General features: G+C 39.2%; 1 protein-coding gene across 1 annotated transcript in view; it reads right to left on the reverse strand.

Annotated features, from left to right (window-relative positions):
- The window catches only part of LOC141559133 (uncharacterized), a 31,364-nt gene extending 15,797 nt beyond the window's left edge, over window positions 1-15,567 (reverse strand). The window contains exons 1-2 of the mRNA XM_074297247.1: window positions 15,485-15,567; window positions 7,566-7,615 (exon numbers count right to left, since the gene is read on the reverse strand). Coding sequence (XP_074153348.1) covers window positions 7,566-7,595 — 30 coding nt within the window. The 5' untranslated portion in view covers window positions 7,596-7,615; window positions 15,485-15,567. The remainder of the gene's footprint in view (window positions 1-7,565; window positions 7,616-15,484) is intronic.
- Window positions 15,568-19,498: the final 3,931 nt, after the last annotated feature.

A 19,498-nucleotide genomic window follows, 5' to 3' on the forward strand; every position in this document is an offset into this window, starting at 1 on the left:
AAACAAGTCAGATAGAAAAGAGAGCAAAGCAAAAGTTGTAATACAGCTATCACCAGACTATCAGAATGCCAATAAACAGCAGCCTAGATGCAACACTTCAAGAAATGTTTAAGGAGAAATAAAGAAATAAAGAAACAATTGGTCACTCTGATGACACGGTTCTTGAGTTGTTCCCCACAAATCTGCTTTCCAGGGTTCTAATCACAACCTTGCATAGGCAAAAGAACATCCCTTTCCCAGGTAAAAGCAGCTATCTTATATTAAAGGATGGAAAAGCCCCACTTGTGCAAAAATGTTTGTGGCAGCCCTTTGTGCAGTGGTAAGAAACTGGGACCTGAGGGGATGTCCATCAATTGGAGAACGGCTGGACAAGTAATGGTACATGAACGGAATATTACTGTTCTGTAAGAAACAATCAGCAGGACAGTTTCAGAAAGGCCTGAAGAGTCTCACATGAACTAATGCTGTGTAAAATGAGCAGAACCAGGAGATCATTGTACACAGCAACAAAAAGATTATAAGATGATGGATGTGGCTCTTCAACAATGAGGTGATTCAGGCCAGTTCCAGTGATCTTGTGATTGAGAGACAAGTCTACACCCAGAGAGAAGATCAAGGGGACTGAGTGAGGATTATGGCATAGCATTTTCACTTTTTTTGTTGTTGTTTGCTTGGATTTCATTTTCTTTTTTTCCCCTTTATGATCTGACATTTCTTGTGCAGAAAGATAATGGTATAAATATGTATAGTTATATTTAATATATATTGGATTACTTGTTATCTAGGGGAGGGGGTGACTAGAAAAGGGTGGGAAATTGGAACACAAGGTTTTGTACTCGTTAGTGGTGAAAAATTGTCCTTGAATTGTAGCGTGCTGTTGTCTCCAGAAGCTGCTGGATCTCTCTCTGGGAAGAGATCTGCTGTGTCTTCTACTCAAATCTCTCCGACAGATTCTTCTTCCTGTAACGAACCGTTGTCTCCAGGCAGTTGCTGTTAACTCTTGTCCTTAGAAGTGACTTCCCTTCCTGCAGAGAGCCCCGTCAGGCCTGATGTAATGCAGAGAGTCTTCCTTCTTGAATCCTGGCTCTGAATCTCCTCCAGCTCTTATCCTTCTCCAGGCCGATCTGCCCTCTGCGCCCAGTGCTGTCTCTTTTTATCCTCCCAGAGAATGGGCGTGGGATAATGCAAGGGCTTCTGGGAAGAACCACCCCAGCCAATGAGCTTGCCCCCTCTATCAAGTCAACCTGAGTTCTCACCTTGTAATTGTCCAGAAAACCTGAATTCTCACCTTGTCACCATCCAGACAACCTCAGTTCTCACCTAGTAATCCCAACATCTCCCCCTTTCTTTTGATTTAGAACATAGGACAGTCATGACCTTGAAACATAAATCCATCAATATGGGAAGTATTACAGATAATTACATAAATTACATAAGCACATAGTAACATAGTAACATAACACATGCTAGAAGTATATAACATAATCATAATCATAAATTGAAAATTTATAAATGTCCATAAGTCCATTGTCCATTATTCTCATCTTGTGTGAGGAAGTCCAATGATTCCTGCTGGTTTTTAAGTTCTTTAACAGTCTTCTTATTATCCATGCTCTTTCAGTGTCAGATGTTTCTTAGATCTTCTCCTTTATTTTGAGGTCTTTCTCTTTTTCTGTCTCTCTCTGATGGACAAGGCGAATATGACTTGTTGGCACCCATCTGATTCCTTCTCCTGCTGAAGAAATACAAGCAAACCCTCTCCCCCAGGCAGTTAACCTATCTGGTCCCTTCCATTCACCACTTTCTGGATCTCTCCACATCACCTGGCGATTATCTAAGGACAGTGGAGATGCTCTCACTGGACACTGCCCTTCTGGTGGGTTATAAAACCTGTCTGCTGGAGCCAGTGCATCTTTGTCAAAAATTAGAAAATTAATGGTATAGAGAACTAAATTTAGAAGTTCCCTAGGGCTACCTGTGGCTCCCCCTTTCTTTTGTTTTTGGAGGAGTGTCTTAATATCTCTGTTTCTTCTCTCTACTATTGCCTGCCCTTGAGGATTAAAGGGTATGCCCGTGGTATGTAAAATCTTATACTGTGCACAAAAGTGTGTAAAATGTTTGGACGTATATGCAGGTCCATTGTCTGTTTTTATTGCTTGTGGCACACCCATAATTGCAAAAGCTTGTATAAGGAATTCAGTGACCACTCGGGCTGTCTCTTTTGCTGCTGGCATTGCAAATGTGAATCCTGAAAAGGTGTCTACCACGACATGAATAAAAGATAGACGACCAAAAGATTTATAATGGGTCACATCCATTTGCCAGATTTCATTGGGTCTCAAACCACGAGGATTCTTCCCTGGAGGGAGTGTAGGAGCATGGAAAGGAAGACAAGCTGTACAGCTTTTTACTATGCTCCTAGCTTCCTCTCTTGTGATTCCAAATTGTAAACGTAAAGCTCGAGCAGCCTGATGATATCTAGAATGAGATTCTTGTGCTTCCTGAAATAAAGGACTACTGGCTAACATGGTTAGAAGGCTATCTGCCTTTGAATTTCCATCAAAAATGGGACCTGGAAGTCCACTATGTGAGTGGACATGCAAGATATAAATCTTGCCTGGATGTTTTCTCACTTGCTCTTGAAGTTCCTTAAAGAGCTGATAAATATTGGAGGCTGCAAATTTTATTTGGGCTGTGGCAATTCTTTGTACTACACCTACTGAATAGGCTGAATCAGTAATTATATTTACGTCTCCTGGGTAATAAGTGAGAGCTAGCATGATAGCAAATAATTCATTCTGTTGAGTGGATTGAAAAGGAGTCCTGATTACTCTCTTTATGGTTAAATCATGAGAGTATATGGCACAAATATTTTCTTTGGAGGCATCTGTAAAGATTGTTGGTCCTTTAAGAGGAACCTTAGAAACCTTTTCTTCAAAAATCCATCGCCAATTATGTAGTAGCCGGGTAATCTTTAATGGAGATCCATGTGCAAAATTTGGAGCGGTGGCCAATAAAATTTGCCATTCTGGGATGTTCTCACAGCATACATTAATCTGTGCGTTAGTATAGAATGTGTATATTTTTTCAGGACTTATCCCAGATAATTGTGTTACTCTCTTAATAGCCTTTAATAAAATCCTAGCCACAAGCACTGGGTAAGGTGTAAGGCTTTGTTCTGGTTGTGCTGGGAGGTTCACCCACTCAATCACTCTGTCTCCTTGATGAAGGACTGCTGTGGGTGCCTCTTTTGTAGCAAAAACTGATATTTCCAAGGGTTTTTGAGTGACTCTTTCAACCACATTGGATAAAGCCAGTTCAACTTCTCTCAAAGCCTTTTGTGCTTCTTTTGTAAGCTGGCGTGGTGAATTTAAAGCACTGTCTCCCCTTAAAATATCATATAGTGGTTGCAATTGACAGGTAGTCAAGCCTAGCACGGGACGCATCCATTGGATATCTCCTATCAATTTCTGGAAGTCATTTAAGGTGTTTAGCTTCTCTGTTCTTAAGGAGAGTTTTTGTACTGTAAGCACCTTAGGATATACTTCATATCCTAAATATTGAAAAGGAGCATGTCTTTGAATTTTTTCTGTAGCTATATGCAGTTTGTAGTACTTTAATGTTTCCATGGTCCTTTGTAGACATGCCTCTAACATTTGTTCCTCAGGTGCACATCCCAAAATATCATCCATATAATGTAACAATATTACTTTTGGAAAGGCTTTTCTTACTGGAGCAAGAGCAGCTGCAACATACATTTGGCACATAGTAGGGCTGTTTTTCATTCCCTGTGGCAAAACTGTCCATTCATATCTTTTATAAGGCTCAGCCAAATTAACACTAGGCACTGAAAAAGCAAATCTTTTCATATCCTCCTTATCTAGAGGAATAGAATAGAAACAATCCTTAATGTCTATAACCCATAGAGGCCATTCTCTTGGCAACTGAGTAGGAGATGGAAGTCCAGGCTGAAGAGTTCCCATAGTTTCCATCTGTTCATTTACTCTTCTTAGATCAGTTATCATCCTCCATTTTCCAGATTTCTTTTTCACCACAAATACTGGGGAATTCCAAGGACTTAGAGAAGGCCGCAAGTGTCCTTGGTCAAGTTGTTCTTGCACTATGTCTAATAAGGCCTGAATTTTATCACTTCTTAAGGGCCACTGTTCTACCCACACTGGTGAATCAGTCTTCCACTGAATAGGAACTGGTGAAAGTGCAGGTAGGCCTTCAACAGCAGCCCTGCCTAAAAAGCCGAAGTGCTTATTTGTAATCCTATCTGCTGTAAAATGTCTCTTCCCCACAGATTGATGGGGATTTTTTCAACCACAAAAGGAGTAAAAGCTCCTGTTTCTCCTTCAAATACCCATCTCAAAGGCCTAGCACTAACTTCTGCTGCTATTGATCCTCCCACCCCAGACATATAGGTGTCTGCTTTAATCTTTGGCCAGTGACCGGGCCAATTGGCACCTCTAATAACTGTACGATCTGCACCCGTGTCTACCAATCCTTCAAATGGTATTCCGTTTATATAAATAGTAAGCATAGGTCGGTCAGCTGTCACAGCTGCTGTCCAATATATTCCTGGATTTTGTTCATTGGAGTCAAAATCTAGGCGACTATCACTAGGTTGCTTATTAGGGGTCCGTAACAATAAGCCTGATGCTACTACTTCTCCTGGTTGATAAATCACACGTTGTCTGCCTGTGTTAGTGACTGGGATATTAGATACACGTTCTCCAGTCTCCCACATCAGTGTATGGATGGACACTGTTTTGTAGGCACTCTCAGAAGGTGAAATGGTCAAGCCTACTGTGCCTGGAGGCAAAGGATCCATAGGCTCAACAGGAACAGATTTCACTTCTCCAGGGAGTATCTCGGTAGTCTCTACTGCACACAACTCTATTTTTCCTAATTTCAATCCCTTTCTTCCATCTGATTGCCTTTTGGCTGATTGATCGTGTCTTAATATTCTCTGGATGTAACCTCGGCTGCCATCATGCCCCATTTGGGGGGCTGAAGCTGGGCCCCACCTGTCATTTCCCTGTGTCAATCTACATTCGGAGGCCCAGTGGAGGCCCTTGTGACATTTTGGACATGGAGTTTTAGGTCTTCTCTCACCCTGTCTTCTCACTGTATCTCCATATCTACACTGAGCTCTTAGATGCCCAATTTTTCCACATTGAAAACATCGCCGAGTTTCTCTAGAAGTCCCTTGCCAGGAGGGACCCTGCCTTTCCACATTCATCATTGTCCGGGTGTAAAAAGCATTTGTTCCCACTGTAGCACAGCGTCTTATGATCTCCTCTAAAGGAGCATCTTTGTCTAATCCCCATATAATTCTTTTGCAAATCTCATTGGCATTTTCCTTAGCCAGATGTCTGGTCATTATTTCTGTAGCTGAATTTTCTCCAATAGTTCTTTTAACAGCAGTTTGCAAACGTCCCACAAAATCTGCAAAAGGTTCATTGGGACCTTGCTGTATTTTAGTGAAAGCCTCTCCACGATCTTTCTGTCCAGGAAGGACACCCCAAGCTTTTATTGCAGCCTTAGCAATTTGTTCATATATTGTCATGGTATAATTAATCTGTTCCGAATTCTCTCCATATTGACCTTCACCAGCTAAGTGCTCAAAAGTGAATTGTGTGTTAACTCCTATTTCCAAATTGCATCTGACTTGAATTTTACATAATTCATGAAATTCCGCAAGCCATAATAAATTTTCTCCAGGCTCCAGACATGTCCTTGCTATGGATTTCCAATCATTCGGGGTTAGGACTTCATAAGACAAACCATCTAGTAACATTTTGACATAAGCTGATGTAGCCCCATAAAGGGTACAACCTTTTTTCAAATCCTTAATTGTATTCAAATCTAAAGGTGCATATCTTCTCCTTTTTTTACCTACAGAGTCAGTATTTTCAATCACAGGATATGCATGTATAAAATCACTTATATCCTGTCCTTCTCTCTTAGCTTTAACCAATGCTTTTTCTAATCTTGTCATAGGCTTAGGCTTCTTCACAGGCAATTCTGTTTGTGTTTCTGCCTCTTCCCCTCTTTCTTCCTCCATCTCTGAAGGTGGGGTTGATGTGGGCCTGTCAATAATCTGTTCTCTAGGCAGGGTTGAAGCTTCTTCAAGAGAATCATACCATAATTCCTCATTTAAATCCTCTTGCTCTAGGGAAAGATCTTGATCTTTCCTTTTTTCCTCACACTTCCTCCTCTGTTCATTTTTAGAACTTTTCCTTCTCCTACAACTTGCTTGATAGTTTAAGGCTAATTGAACTATGTTGTAGATATAAAATACTTCTGCAGAAATTGAACGAGGCCCATTTTTTGCTTGAAATTCTTTCATTTCATATCCCACTAGCTTCCATTTATCTACATCTATCTTTTCTTCCTCTAAGAACCAAGGAGATGTGCGTCTTAATGCAGCCAAGAGTTTAGCAATCTGTACCCAGGTTACAAGTAAACTCTGCTCCTCAATTATCTTGATTATACTCTCTATAGTACCACTCCTGAATGGAGCTGAGGTTGCGTCTGGGGCTGAGGTTGAGTCAGCTGAGGTCCAGGGATTGAATATAGCTAACATCTGCCCCATTTCAGCTATAAGAGATTCCTGGTTTAGCCCTTAACAAGTTAAGTTCCTTATTTATCTATTAGCACGCTCTCTTAATCTTTAACAAAGTTTCCTCGTTACTCACGGTTCTGGGTCAGAGAGACTGAGATCTAGATCGGAAGCTTTTCCACTGGAATCAGGACTGTGTCTGTCCCTGTTCGGGCGCCAAATTGCAAATTGCAAAGGTCTGGTCTAGCTCCTCTTGTCAGGATAAGCAAAAGTCCTTGTCCCACGTTTGGACGCCAATTGTAGCGTGCTGTTGTCTCCAGAAGCTGCTGGATCTCTCTCTGGGAAGAGATCTGCTGTGTCTTCTACTCAAATCTCTCCGACAGATTCTTCTTCCTGTAACGAACCGTTGTCTCCAGGCAGTTGCTGTTAACTCTTGTCCTTAGAAGTGACTTCCCTTCCTGCAGAGAGCCCCGTCAGGCCTGATGTAATGCAGAGAGTCTTCCTTCTTGAATCCTGGCTCTGAATCTCCTCCAGCTCTTATCCTTCTCCAGGCCGATCTGCCCTCTGCGCCCAGTGCTGTCTCTTTTTATCCTCCCAGAGAATGGGCGTGGGATAATGCAAGGGCTTCTGGGAAGAACCACCCCAGCCAATGAGCTTGCCCCCTCTATCAAGTCAACCTGAGTTCTCACCTTGTAATTGTCCAGAAAACCTGAATTCTCACCTTGTCACCATCCAGACAACCTCAGTTCTCACCTAGTAATCCCAACATTGAATGTTTTCAAAATAAAAAGCTTCAAAAAAGAAAAAAATAAAGTCCTTCCATACATTTTTTTTTCTTTTTTGCTGAGGCAATTGGGGTTAAGTGACTTGCCCAGGGTTACACAGAGAAGAAGTGTTAAGTGTCTGAGGTCAGATTTGAACTCAGGTCCTCCTGACTTCAGGGTGGGTAAGTGGGATTGCTGATGTGGGTCAGGTGTGGATGGAGGGCACTCACCTGACCAGGTCCCAGGCTCCCAGGGCCCATTCCCTCTGGCTCCAGGCTCCCTGTGTACACAGAAAATTCACAAAAAATTAACCAAGGTGACTCCATGTTGTAAAGTTCCTCCATCTGGGCCCTAGTCTCTATCTACCTCAGAGTCCTGCTGCCTCCAGCCCTTATGGCCCCACAAAGGGACCAGCTACCAAAGATCTGAATAATGTAGGTCAGAGCCTCTGGTATGCTTTCTAGAGCCCCCAAATTGGGGTGCCAAAATATACTATACATTCCAAAGCCCCCATACTGGGGTGACAAAATCCACCCCCTGGGCTAGCTCTCTTGGGACCAGCCCTCGAATTTGGTCTTAGTGGAGGAGTGTAGAAGGCAGGAGACCCACTAGGATGGTCAAACATGGAGTTCTCTTATTTCAACTCCTCTCAGCCCTTAAATACCTAAATGTGATTACATCATTACAGCACACTGAGCATGTGCCAACTAGAGAACCATTACATCACCACAGCAAGTGTTAACTATTTTTTGAATCCAGTAAGATAGAGAGAACCTCTGCTGATAAGGAACCCCAGCTGAGGTTGTGGCCTTGGGTAAGAAAGAACCAGACATGGCCAGTGAGTGCAGAAGCAGTGGGGCAGGCTAGTTGCTGGATGAAGGCATTTACAGGGAGGTGGAGTTCTGGGTCGGAAGTTCCAGAGGGATGGACTGAAGTGAAGTCTTAAGCTTCTTTTCCCTTACCCCAGAACTAGAGGAGAATATTCTAATAAGCTTATTTAAAAGAAGTTAGCAAGCAAAGGACAAAGAACCTAAGTATAGAAACTTAGGATAGGAATGTGGAAGATTAGGATTCATCTTCAGAAGATGCTGAAGTAATTAAAAACAAATCTCTTCTTCCCCAAAGAGTAACATTAAATGGTTGGTTATCTGCCCAGAAGGAATTTATAGATTGTAAATTAAATTAGATGGGTTGAAGAAAATCTGAAAAATGGGGGAGGGAAAAGCAATTTTAAAAAAATTATGAAAAGAAAGTTATCCAAATAGAAAAAGAGATTCAGAGTGTTAAGGAAGAATATGACTGAAAATTAGAATTAGGCAAGGAGGAGCCTGTGAGGTTATGGGAGACCAAGAAAAGAAAATGAAAATGAAAAAAAAAAAAAATTGGAGAGAATGTGTGACATCTTGCAAGAAAAAGAATAGATATGGAGAACAGATCAAAATGAGAAGACTTCCGGCCAAGATGGCGGCGTGGAGGCAGACAGCTGCTTGAGCTCCTCGTTTTCTCTCAGAACTTACTTCATGACAAGCCTCAGAGTTAATGCTTGACCCAGAAAGAAATCCACAAACAATCACCAAGAGAAGACATCCTTGAGAGTCGCCAGAAAAGGTCTGTGTTTGCTCGGGGGAGGGTCAATCAGACTGAGCGCAGACTGAGGGCAGACAGCCAGAGCAAGACAGGCAGCTCACACAGCTCAGACCGGAGGGGGAGGGGTACTATCTCTGCCGTTTCTGCGAAAAGACTTTTTCCCCAGTGTGGATGCTCCATCTTGGCAGCAAGCCAGGAGCAGCAGAGAGAGTGTAAACACCGGAGGTGAAGATTGAAACCCCAGAAAGCCAGCGTCTCTCAGAGCCCGGCCACCCCCAACCCCCACCTGGACTGACTCAGTGCGTTCTCAGAGCCTCAGACTCAGTACAGTCATCGCTGTTCTGTTAGTGGCTCTCTGCTGCCCTACCCCCAGTCTGTAGAGGAAGCCCATTAATACCACCCAGCCCCATCCCCCCCCAAAACAGACCAGTTGTTTCTCTTGTCAATTTGTTTTCTTTGATTCCTACTCTGACAAAATGAACAAAAAATTCAAAAGGCTCTAACCATTGACAGCTTCTGTGTGGAGAGGGAGCAGACTTCAAATGCTGAGGAGACTAGGAACAGACTGTCCCCAGATGTATCCCCTGGGAGGGATATAAGCTGCTCCTCAATACAAAAGAACCTCATAGAGGAAATCAAAAAGGCTCTCACAAGAGAGCTGGAAGAGAAATGGGAAAAGGAAAGGGAAGCTTGGCAAGAGAGCCTGGAGAAGTCATCCCATGCATTCAAAGACAGAATGGATAAAGAAATCAAATCATTGAGAAACAAGATTAGTGAGCTGGAAAAGGTAAACAACTCCAAGGAAAACAGGATTAGTGAGCTGGAAAAAGAAATCAGCTCTCTAAAAAATAAAATGGATAAAATGGAAAAAAATTCCATAAAAGATAAAAACTCAATTGGACAATTACAAAGAGATATAAAAAAAGTGAGTGAAGAAAATACATCATTGAAAATTAGACTGGAACAAGTAGAAATGAATGACTCAAGGAGAAACCAAGAGGGAGTCAAGCAAAACCAGAGAAATGAAACAATTGAAAAGACTGTCAAGTACCTTACCAGAAAGACAACAGACCTGGAAAACAGATCCAGGAGAGACAATTTGAGAATAATCGGACTCCCTGAAAAATGGGAGGAAAAAAAGAGCTTGGACACCATTTTCGAGGAAATTATCAAAGAGAACTGCCCAGACATTCTGGAAACAGAGGGTAAAATAGACATTGAAAAAATTCATCGATCACCTACTGAAAGGGACCCTAAAATCAAAACGCCAAGAAATATAGTGGCCAAGTTCAAGAACCATCAGACAAAGGAAAAGATATTGGAAGCTGCTAGAAAAAAACAATTCAGATATGGAGGATCCACAATAAGGATAACCCAGGATCTAGCAGCGTCCACATTAAAAGAATGAAGGGCCTGGAACATGATATTCCGAAAGGCTAAGGAACTTGGTATGCAGCCAAGAATAACTTACCCAGCAAGAATGAGCATTGTTTTCCAGGGAAGAAGATGGACATTTAACGAAATAAATGAATTCCATCTATTTTTGATGAAAAAACCAGACCTACATAAGAGGTTTGATCTTCAAATACAGAACTCAAGAGATTTCTAAAAAGGTAAAAAGAAATCTTGAGAACTATACTTCTGTCAAAAAAAATATGTAAAGAACATATGTACAATTTGTCTTAGAAACTAGAGGTGGAAAGGAGATTATATCATAAAAAAAGTGTAAAGTGGTGGTACTACATCTCATGAAGAGGCAAAGGTAACCTATTATATCTAAGAGAAAGAAAGGAGGGAGATGAACATAGCATGTATCAATAGACATATTCGATTTATGGTGAAACTTCTTCCACTTCATTGAAAAGTGAAAGGGAAGGAGTAAGCTAAGGGGAAGGGAATACAGTAATTTCGAGGAAAAGGGATAAAATAAGGGGAGGATCTTTAAGGTGGGGGAGGGATCCTAAAAAGGGAGGGCTGTGAAAAGCAAGTGGTGTTCACCAGTTTAATATTGGATAGGAGGGTAAAAGGGAAGGAAAGAGGAAAAGCATAAGCAGGGGTTAATAGGATGGCAAGCAATATAGAATTAGTCCTTCTAACCATAAATGTGAATGGGGCAAACTGCCTCATAAAGAGGAAGCAGTTAGCAGACTGGATTAAAAGTCAGAATCCTACTATATGTTGTTTACAGGAAACACACCTGAAACAGGGTGAGACATTCAAACTAAAAGTAAAAGGGTGGAGCAGAATCTATTATGCTTCAGGCAAAACCAAAAAAGCAGGAGTAGCCATCCTCATCTCAGATCAAAATGAGAAAACATAAGAACAATTGGACTACCTGAAAACTAAGATCAAAACAATAAAAGCTGGTATAATACAACAAGAAAGAATTAAAGAAAATTTGTCTGAGGTATAGAACAAGAATGGAAAGTTGAAAGAGAAAAAAAAAATCTGCTGATCATAACGTGCAAGATTCTACAAGGAAAACATACAGGAATAGCATTGCTAAATGTTGAAACCCCAAAATCAAAAAGAAAATTCTATAAGGTGCACCACCACCAACAAAAAAATTCAAATATGCTGAAGTTCTGAAATACCATATACTGCTATCAAAAGAAGTATAAGGTTGTGGGCAAAAATATTATATCCAGCAAAATGTATAATATTGAATGGAAAAAAAATGAACATTCAATCAATTGTTAAATTTTCAGGATTGGTTGCAAAGCTGAACTCTAGAAAATTTAACATATAAGAGCCAATATCAAAGGTCAATTTCAAGGGACTCCAAAAAAAGAAATGTTTTATTTTTTTAATGTGGAAACAGAAATCTTATGTCTGAGATTGTCATTAATAATTGGGTAGTCCAAAAGAAAGACTAGGATAGAGCTCAGTATGATGTGACTCTAAAAAACCTTGGAAATAGGGGCAGCTAGGTGGTTCAGTGGATAGAGTGCCAACCCTGAAGTCAAGAGGACTTGAAATTCAAATTTGGTATCAGATACTTAACACTTCCTAGTTATGTGACCCTGGGCAAGTCACTTAACCCTGATTGCCCCAGCAATCAATTAATCAATCAATCTAGGAAATAGTAAATAGGATAAGTTTGCTATACAAATGTGGGTTGAGAGCAAGGACCAATACAGAAGAATTAGATAGGAAAGGAGGACTGGTAGTTCTGAAATCCTACATGTAGATATGCATACACTATGCATATGTCTATGTATTTGTGTGTGTGTGTGTGTATCTAGATATCTATCATATCTAGATATGTAGCTATCGATATCTATCTATCTATGTACCTATCTATTTACCTATCTATCTGTCTATCTATATCTATCTATCTATCTTTGTGTATGTATACCAAGAAATGTTAGAGGCAGGTCAATTCTCAAGAGTCTCCACAGCTGTGGATCATAACATCTGAGGGACTTGCAAGGCAGTGTTTGCTGAAACGGGAGTTGTTTGTGGACTGGGAAATAAATTGGATGCAGAGGGAAGAGGAGAGAAGTCAGACAATGCAACCACCTCTGAGTTAGAGGGGTCAAGAGAACAGCAAAACTTCCTAGGAATATTATGCCAAATCCTGGAATTCTCAGATAAAGAAGAAAATATTGCACTCAGCCAAACAGAAACAATTCAAGTATTCACATGTCTGGAGGGCAAATGGAATAGAATTACAACTAAGAATCACTTCTCACTCAAACTGAGTGTAGCCCCTCAGGGGGAAAAACATAGATGTTCAATGAAATAGAAGAGTTTCAGGTATTACTGATGAAAAGACCAGAGTTGAATAGAAAATGACTGTCAAATACAAGATTCAAGAGAAGTATAAAAAGGTGAATAAGAAATTCCATAAGAGATTCAATAAATTAAACTATTTCCATTCCTATAAAGGAAGAAGACACTTTTAATTCTTAAGAACTTTATCATTATTAGGGCACTTAGAAAGAATATACATAAATGGAGGGCACAGATGTGAGTTGAATATGATGGAATGATACTAGAAAAACATAAAATTTTGGTAGCTAGATGGCACAGCACATACAGCACCTGTGCTCTGAAGTCCAAAAGACCTGGGTGCAAATCAGGCTCAAACACTTAGTACTTCCTAGCTGTGTGACCCTGGGCAAGTCACTTGATTCCAATTGCCTCAGCTAAAAAAAAAAAAAAAAGATAAAAATATAAAATTAAGAGGTGAGGAAAAGAAATGTCTACGAGAAAGGGAAAGGGAGAAATAGAATGGGATAAATTATCTCACACAAAAGAAGTATGAAAGAATTTTTACAATGGAGAGAGGGATGGGGGAAGTGACAGGAAAGACTAGAACCTTACTCTCATCAGAATTGGCTCAAAAAAGGACAACACACACTCACTTGGGTATAAAAATTCATCTTATCCTACAGAAAAGTAGGAAAGAGAAGGAATGAGAGAAGGGGGGTTTGGATAGAGCACCAGCCCTGAAGTCAGGAGGATCTGAGTTCAAATTTGACCTAAGCATTTAATACTTCTTAGCAGAGTGACCAGAGAGAAAAGTGATAATTCTCACAGAGGGAAGGGCAGATGGTAGAGCTGGTAGTCTGAAGTAAAACAGTTTGAGGAGAGACAAGGTAAAGAAAAGAATAAGTTGGAGGAAATACAGGTAGCAAATATAACTGTAAAAACAAATTGAAGGAAGTTTTTCTGATAAAGTTCTCCTCTCTCAAATATATAGATAAATGAGTCAAATTTATAAAAGTAGGAGCCATTTGCCCATTGAAAAATGACCAAAAAAAAAAAAAAATTAGGAAGAGTCAGTTTTCAGATGAATTAATCTGAAGTTAACGATAACCATATAAAAATCACTATCAACTGGAGAAATGCTTATTAAAATAATTCTGAGCTACTACCTTACTTCTGTTAGATTGGCTATCAGAAAAGAAAATAAAAATGACAAGTATTGGAGGGGATGTGGGAAAACTGAGACATATACACTGCTGGTGAAATTGTAAAGCAATTGGGAACTATGCCTCATAAAACCACATGCACCCTTTAACACAGCAATTCCACTAGTAAATCTGTATCCAAAAGAGATGAAAAACAAAAATGAAAATGATCTACATGTACAAAAATATTTTTAATTTTATTTTTATTATAACTTTTTATATACAAAACATATGCATGGCTAATTTTTCAACACTGACCCTTGCAAAACCTTCTGTTCCACCTTTTCCCCTCCTCCTCACCCCCTCCCCTAGATGGAAGGTAGGCCCATACATGTTAAATATGTTAAGGTATATGCTAAATACAATATATGTATACATATTTATATAGTTATTCTGTTGCACAGGAAAAATCAGATTTAGGAAGAAGGTAAAAATAACCTGAGAATTAAAAAAACAAAAATGCAAGCAAACAGTAACAGAAAGAGTGGAAATGTTATATTGTGGTCCATACTCATTCCCCAGTGCTCTTTCTCTGGGTGTAGCTGCTTCTGTTCATTACAGATCACTTGGAACTGATTTGGATCCTCTCATTGTGGAAGAGAGCCACGCCCATCAGAATTGATCATCAGTACACAAATATTTATAGCAACTCTTTGGTGACAAAGAAGGAGACTGAGAGGATGCTCGTTAATTGTGGAAGGGCTGCACAAGCTGGTATGTTTGTGATGGAATATTATTGTGCTATATGAAATGATGGGCAGGATGCTCTCAGAAAAATCTGGGAAGACTTTTATGAACTGATGCAAAGTGAGATGAACAGAACCAAGAGAACACTGTTCACAGGAGCAGCAACACTGTATGATGATCAACTGTGAATCCTTAGCTATTTTCAGCAATACAGTGATCCCAAAAAATTCTGAAAGAATTATTGTGAAAAATGCTATCGTCTGAGAACTGACGGAGTCTGGATGCATACTGAAGGGTACTTCTGTTTACTCTTTTCCTTTTTGTCTATTTTCTATCACAGCATGACTAACACGGAAATGCTTTGTATGACTGAAGACTTTTAAGCTTTATCAAATTGCTTGCCTTCTTAATGAGAGGTGAAAGGGAGGGAATGTTGGAATACAACATTTTGAAATAATTAATGTTTAAAATATTTTTACATGTAGTTGGGGAAAATAGAAAATATTAAATTAAGAATAAAGTATCATAACCAGAATCTATTCTTGAAGGAGACAAAAGTCAAAACACAGAAAATAAACTTTGAGCCAATGCCATTAGTGAATCAAAATGACAATATAGCCATGACATCTATGGAACAGATGGATCCCCTCCCCCACTCATGGTGCACATTGCCTTGGAAGTGGACACAAACATCGACAGCAAACTTGCTTGGCTGTATCTGCCTTATCCAGGTGGTCCCCACCAAGAACCCTGGCAATTTTGGCAACTGGATCAAATGAGAGAACACATGTGTAAGCTGAATAGGGTGGCACATAATAGGCAGATATAAAGAACCCCGAGCTCCTTCCCAGTCTTCTCCCTCCCCCCATTCCCTTCTCCTTCCTCTCCATCTCCAGACTCTGTGCTTTTATGATCCTTGTGGGGAGGGGAGCTGAGTGTCTCCGGCTCAGACCTACCTGGGACCTGCGTGCACAGAGCTGGCGTCCAGAAGGCGGAGATCTCAGCTGCACAAAGGAGGATGATCTCAGGAGAAGGGAGAGCACTGGGATGCAGGGAAGGCAGAGTGATCTCAGCTGCCAGGGTGAATCCGAGCTGTCAGGGAAGGGAGAAGAAGCTGAGAAGCAGGGAAAGCAGAATGATCTCACTCAAGGACTTCCTGTTTCCGGATTACTGGGGGGTTACTGGGGAGTGCTTCTAGTCCCAAAACCGAGACCTGTCCAGCAGCTGAAGCCCCGGGGCTGATTCAGCCCTTTCTTCTAATCACACCCTGTGTCCCTGCTTACAGACTCCTATTGCCTTTGCTCAGTAATCCCCTCCTCCATCACACAATGATCCCCTTTTCCAAACTCCTCTTCCGGCCTCACACTCAGGCCACCGCCTGCCAGGCTGGGCTTCTCTGAGAGCTCCTCCTTCCCAAAACCTCAACCACCTCCCCTCCTACTCCTCCTCCCCAGGGGAAAGACTGCCCAGCTAAACCTGCAGCCCCGGATTAAGCCAAAGTGATAGATCTTACAGCAACCTTGTATGTCTGCCAAAAAAACTGAATGGCAGGCTCATGACAATGCCATTGGCACCTGTAGGAAAATGCCATGGCACCGTCATCAGTGACTATCCTCCACCATGAGGAACCTTGATGAGGTCAAAGGAAAATTTTATGAAGACTAGAGATGCTCATCCTCAATTTACCAAAAAAGAACAAGTTTATCTAATCCTGGCTAATTTTAAAACTAGACTAGGCTCAGACTAGGGGATGTCCTTGGGAGGAATAGGGTGGAAAACAGCAACAGCACTGATCACTTATTAGGGAAGATTTGTGCATCTCAAGACCCCATCACCAACACTGTCTTCTGCTAATTTGAGGTGAACACTTCTATAATGTTTTCAACTGACCATCACCCATCAGATGATAAATCTGTCCTAAACACATTTTATGCCTATAGGGTATATGAATGACAGAATGAGAATCTAGGTCAAACAAAAAGAGAAGATGGAGAATGAAGAGAGGAAGAGAAATCCTTGTTGGAAAGGGGGAAAAAATGAAAACAAAACTAGTTAACAGGATTAGTTGAGGGGAAAGAGAGCAGGAAAATTATATATGATTAACTGAGAGGAAAAAGGAGAGAGAAGAATGATATGAAAGCAGGAGAGATAAGTAAATATTCTGGAGAAACTAGATTAAAACGCATGACATCTCAATGAGACAACAAAGGAATGTCTGATATTTCTTTGCAACATAGAATGTTTATAAAAATTTAATCACTTGGGCATAGAGATAGTGCAGACAAATGTAAAAAGGCAGTAATGATACATCCTTTCATCATAATGAAATGAGAATGGGAATTGTTTTAGGGGCCAGAAACAAAAAGATACAAACCCAAATGGAGACAATGACATCCTAAAAGAAACCCGAGTCAAAGAACAAATCACAGAAATGATAACTATGTAAAAGAAAATGATAACAATGAAACAATATACCAAAATTTGTGTGAGCAGCTGTGGAAGTCCTCAATAAAATAACATATTTTTACAATCATATATTCAGAATATTGAAAAAGAAAAGCTTAATAAAATGAATGTGTACTTTAAGAACTTTAGGAAAACAAAGTTAAAATAAGCACAAAAGAGAAGATATAAAAATTTAAAAGGACATAGATAAATTGGAGAGAAATAAAAACAGAAACAGCAAATAAAACTAAAAATGGATTCTTTTAACAAAATTATATTAGTGGGAGACCTTAACCTCTCCCTCTAAGAATTAGATATGACAACCACAAACTAAATAAGAAAAAAATTATGAGAATTAATAGAATCTGTAAAAAATTGGATATTATGGAACTCTGGAGAAAAGAGATTTAAGATAGAAAGGAATATATGTTTTTCTCAGCGGTTCATGGCACCTTCACAAAAATTGACAATGCATTAGTGCATAAAAAATAAATACATTTTTTTCAAATCATGATACAATTAAACATTACATTCAATAAAGGGCCAGAGAAAGATCAACTAAAAACTAATTGGAAATTGAATAGTGTAATGTGAGAGAATGAGTCGACCAAACAAATCTTAGAAACAACAATTTCATCCAAGAGAATGATAATAATGACACATATAACAAAACTTATGGAATACAGTAAAGTGGAAAAAATTTTATACCTCTAAATATTTACATGAATAGAGATCAATAAATTGGTGATACAACTAAAAATGCTAGAAAAAGAATTAATTTTTTAAAATCCCAATTAAATACTAAATTAGATAATTTAAAAATCTAAGGAGGAATAAATTCTTTTCTTCCTTTCAACAAAATTGAAAATAAGAAAACTATTGAATTAGTAAATAAAATTAAAACTTGATTTTATGAAAAAAATAATAAAGCGGATGAACTTTTGGCTAATTTGATTAGAAAAAAGAAGAAAAGCAAATCACTAGTATCAAAAATGAAAAGGGTGAAGTTACCTGCAATGAAGAAGAAATTAAAGCAATAAATAGGATCTATTTTGCCCAACTCTTTGCCAACAAATCAGACATTTAATTGAAATGGATGAATATTTACAGAAACATAAATTGCCCAGATTAACAGAAAAAAAAATAAAATGCTCAAATAACCCCTTTTTAAAAATAAAAATTAAAGAAGTCATCAAGGAACTCTGTAATTAAAAAAATCTTCAGGGCCAGATGAATTTACAAGTGAATTATACCAAATATTTAAAGAACAATTAATTCTGTTACTATGTAAACTACTTGGAAAAATAGGTGAAGAATGATTGCTACCTAATTCATTTTATGACACAAATATGGGGCTAATACCTAAAGTAGGAAAGCTAAAACAGAAAGAAAATTATAGACCAATTTCCCTAATGAATACTGTTGTAAAAATAGATAAATAAAATGTAAGCAAACAAATTAGATCATCTTATCAACGGGACAATAATAAAGTATGAGCAAGTAAGAGTTATACCAGGAATGCAGAACTGGTTTAATATAAGGCAAATTATCAGCTTAATCATATCAAGAACAAAACTAACAGAAATCATCCGCTTATATCAATGGATGTAAAAAAAGGTTTTGAGAAAATGTAGTACTCATTCCTATTTACAGGCATTAGAGAGCATATGAATAAATGGAGTTTTGCTCAAAATGGCAAATAACATCTATCTAAAACCATCAGTAAGCATTATAAGAAATGGCAATAAGGTAGATACATTCACAATAAGATCAGGGGTTGAAACAAGGATACCTATTATCACTACTATTATTCAATATTGTACTAGAAATATTGGGTTTTATTTAATAAGAAAAGAAACATAAGGAATTAGAGTAGTCAATAAGGAAACAGAACTATCCCTCTTTGCAGATGGTATGATAGTATATTTAGAGGATACTAGAAAATCAACCACAAAAAAATTATTGAAACAATTATCACCTTTACTGTTAGGTTCTTACTAAGTGCTAATGAGATAATGAGATATTAGGTTCTTAATAAGTGCTAAGTCGGTACTTGACAATTCTCTAGTTCCAGCCTTTCCTGGGAAAGAGCTTGAATGCTTAGGAGGAGCAAGCTCATTGGTTGAAGTAATTCTTCCCAGAAGCCCTTGCATTATCCCACACCCATTCTCTGGGAAGATAAAGAGGGCAGCTCTGGAGAAAAAAGGGAGTTGTTTCTGGACCAGACTTGAGGCTGCTCTCTGCAGGAGAAGAATTTGTCTGAGAGATTTGAGTTGACACAGCAGATCTCTTCCCAGAGAGCGATCGGCAGCTTCTGCAGACAACGGCACGTTACACTTTACAAAGTTGCAGGATACAATATAAACCCACATAAATCATCAGCATTATTACCAATGAAACCCAGCCGTAAGAGATAGAAAGAGAAAATCCATATAAAATAACTGTAGAGTATATAAACTATCTCTATGTCCCAAGACAAACTCAGAAACTATATTAACACCATTACAAAACAATTCATACAAATA

Source organism: Sminthopsis crassicaudata, chromosome 2 (assembly GCF_048593235.1).
Source record: "Sminthopsis crassicaudata isolate SCR6 chromosome 2, ASM4859323v1, whole genome shotgun sequence".
Taxonomy (NCBI): domain Eukaryota; kingdom Metazoa; phylum Chordata; class Mammalia; order Dasyuromorphia; family Dasyuridae; genus Sminthopsis; species Sminthopsis crassicaudata.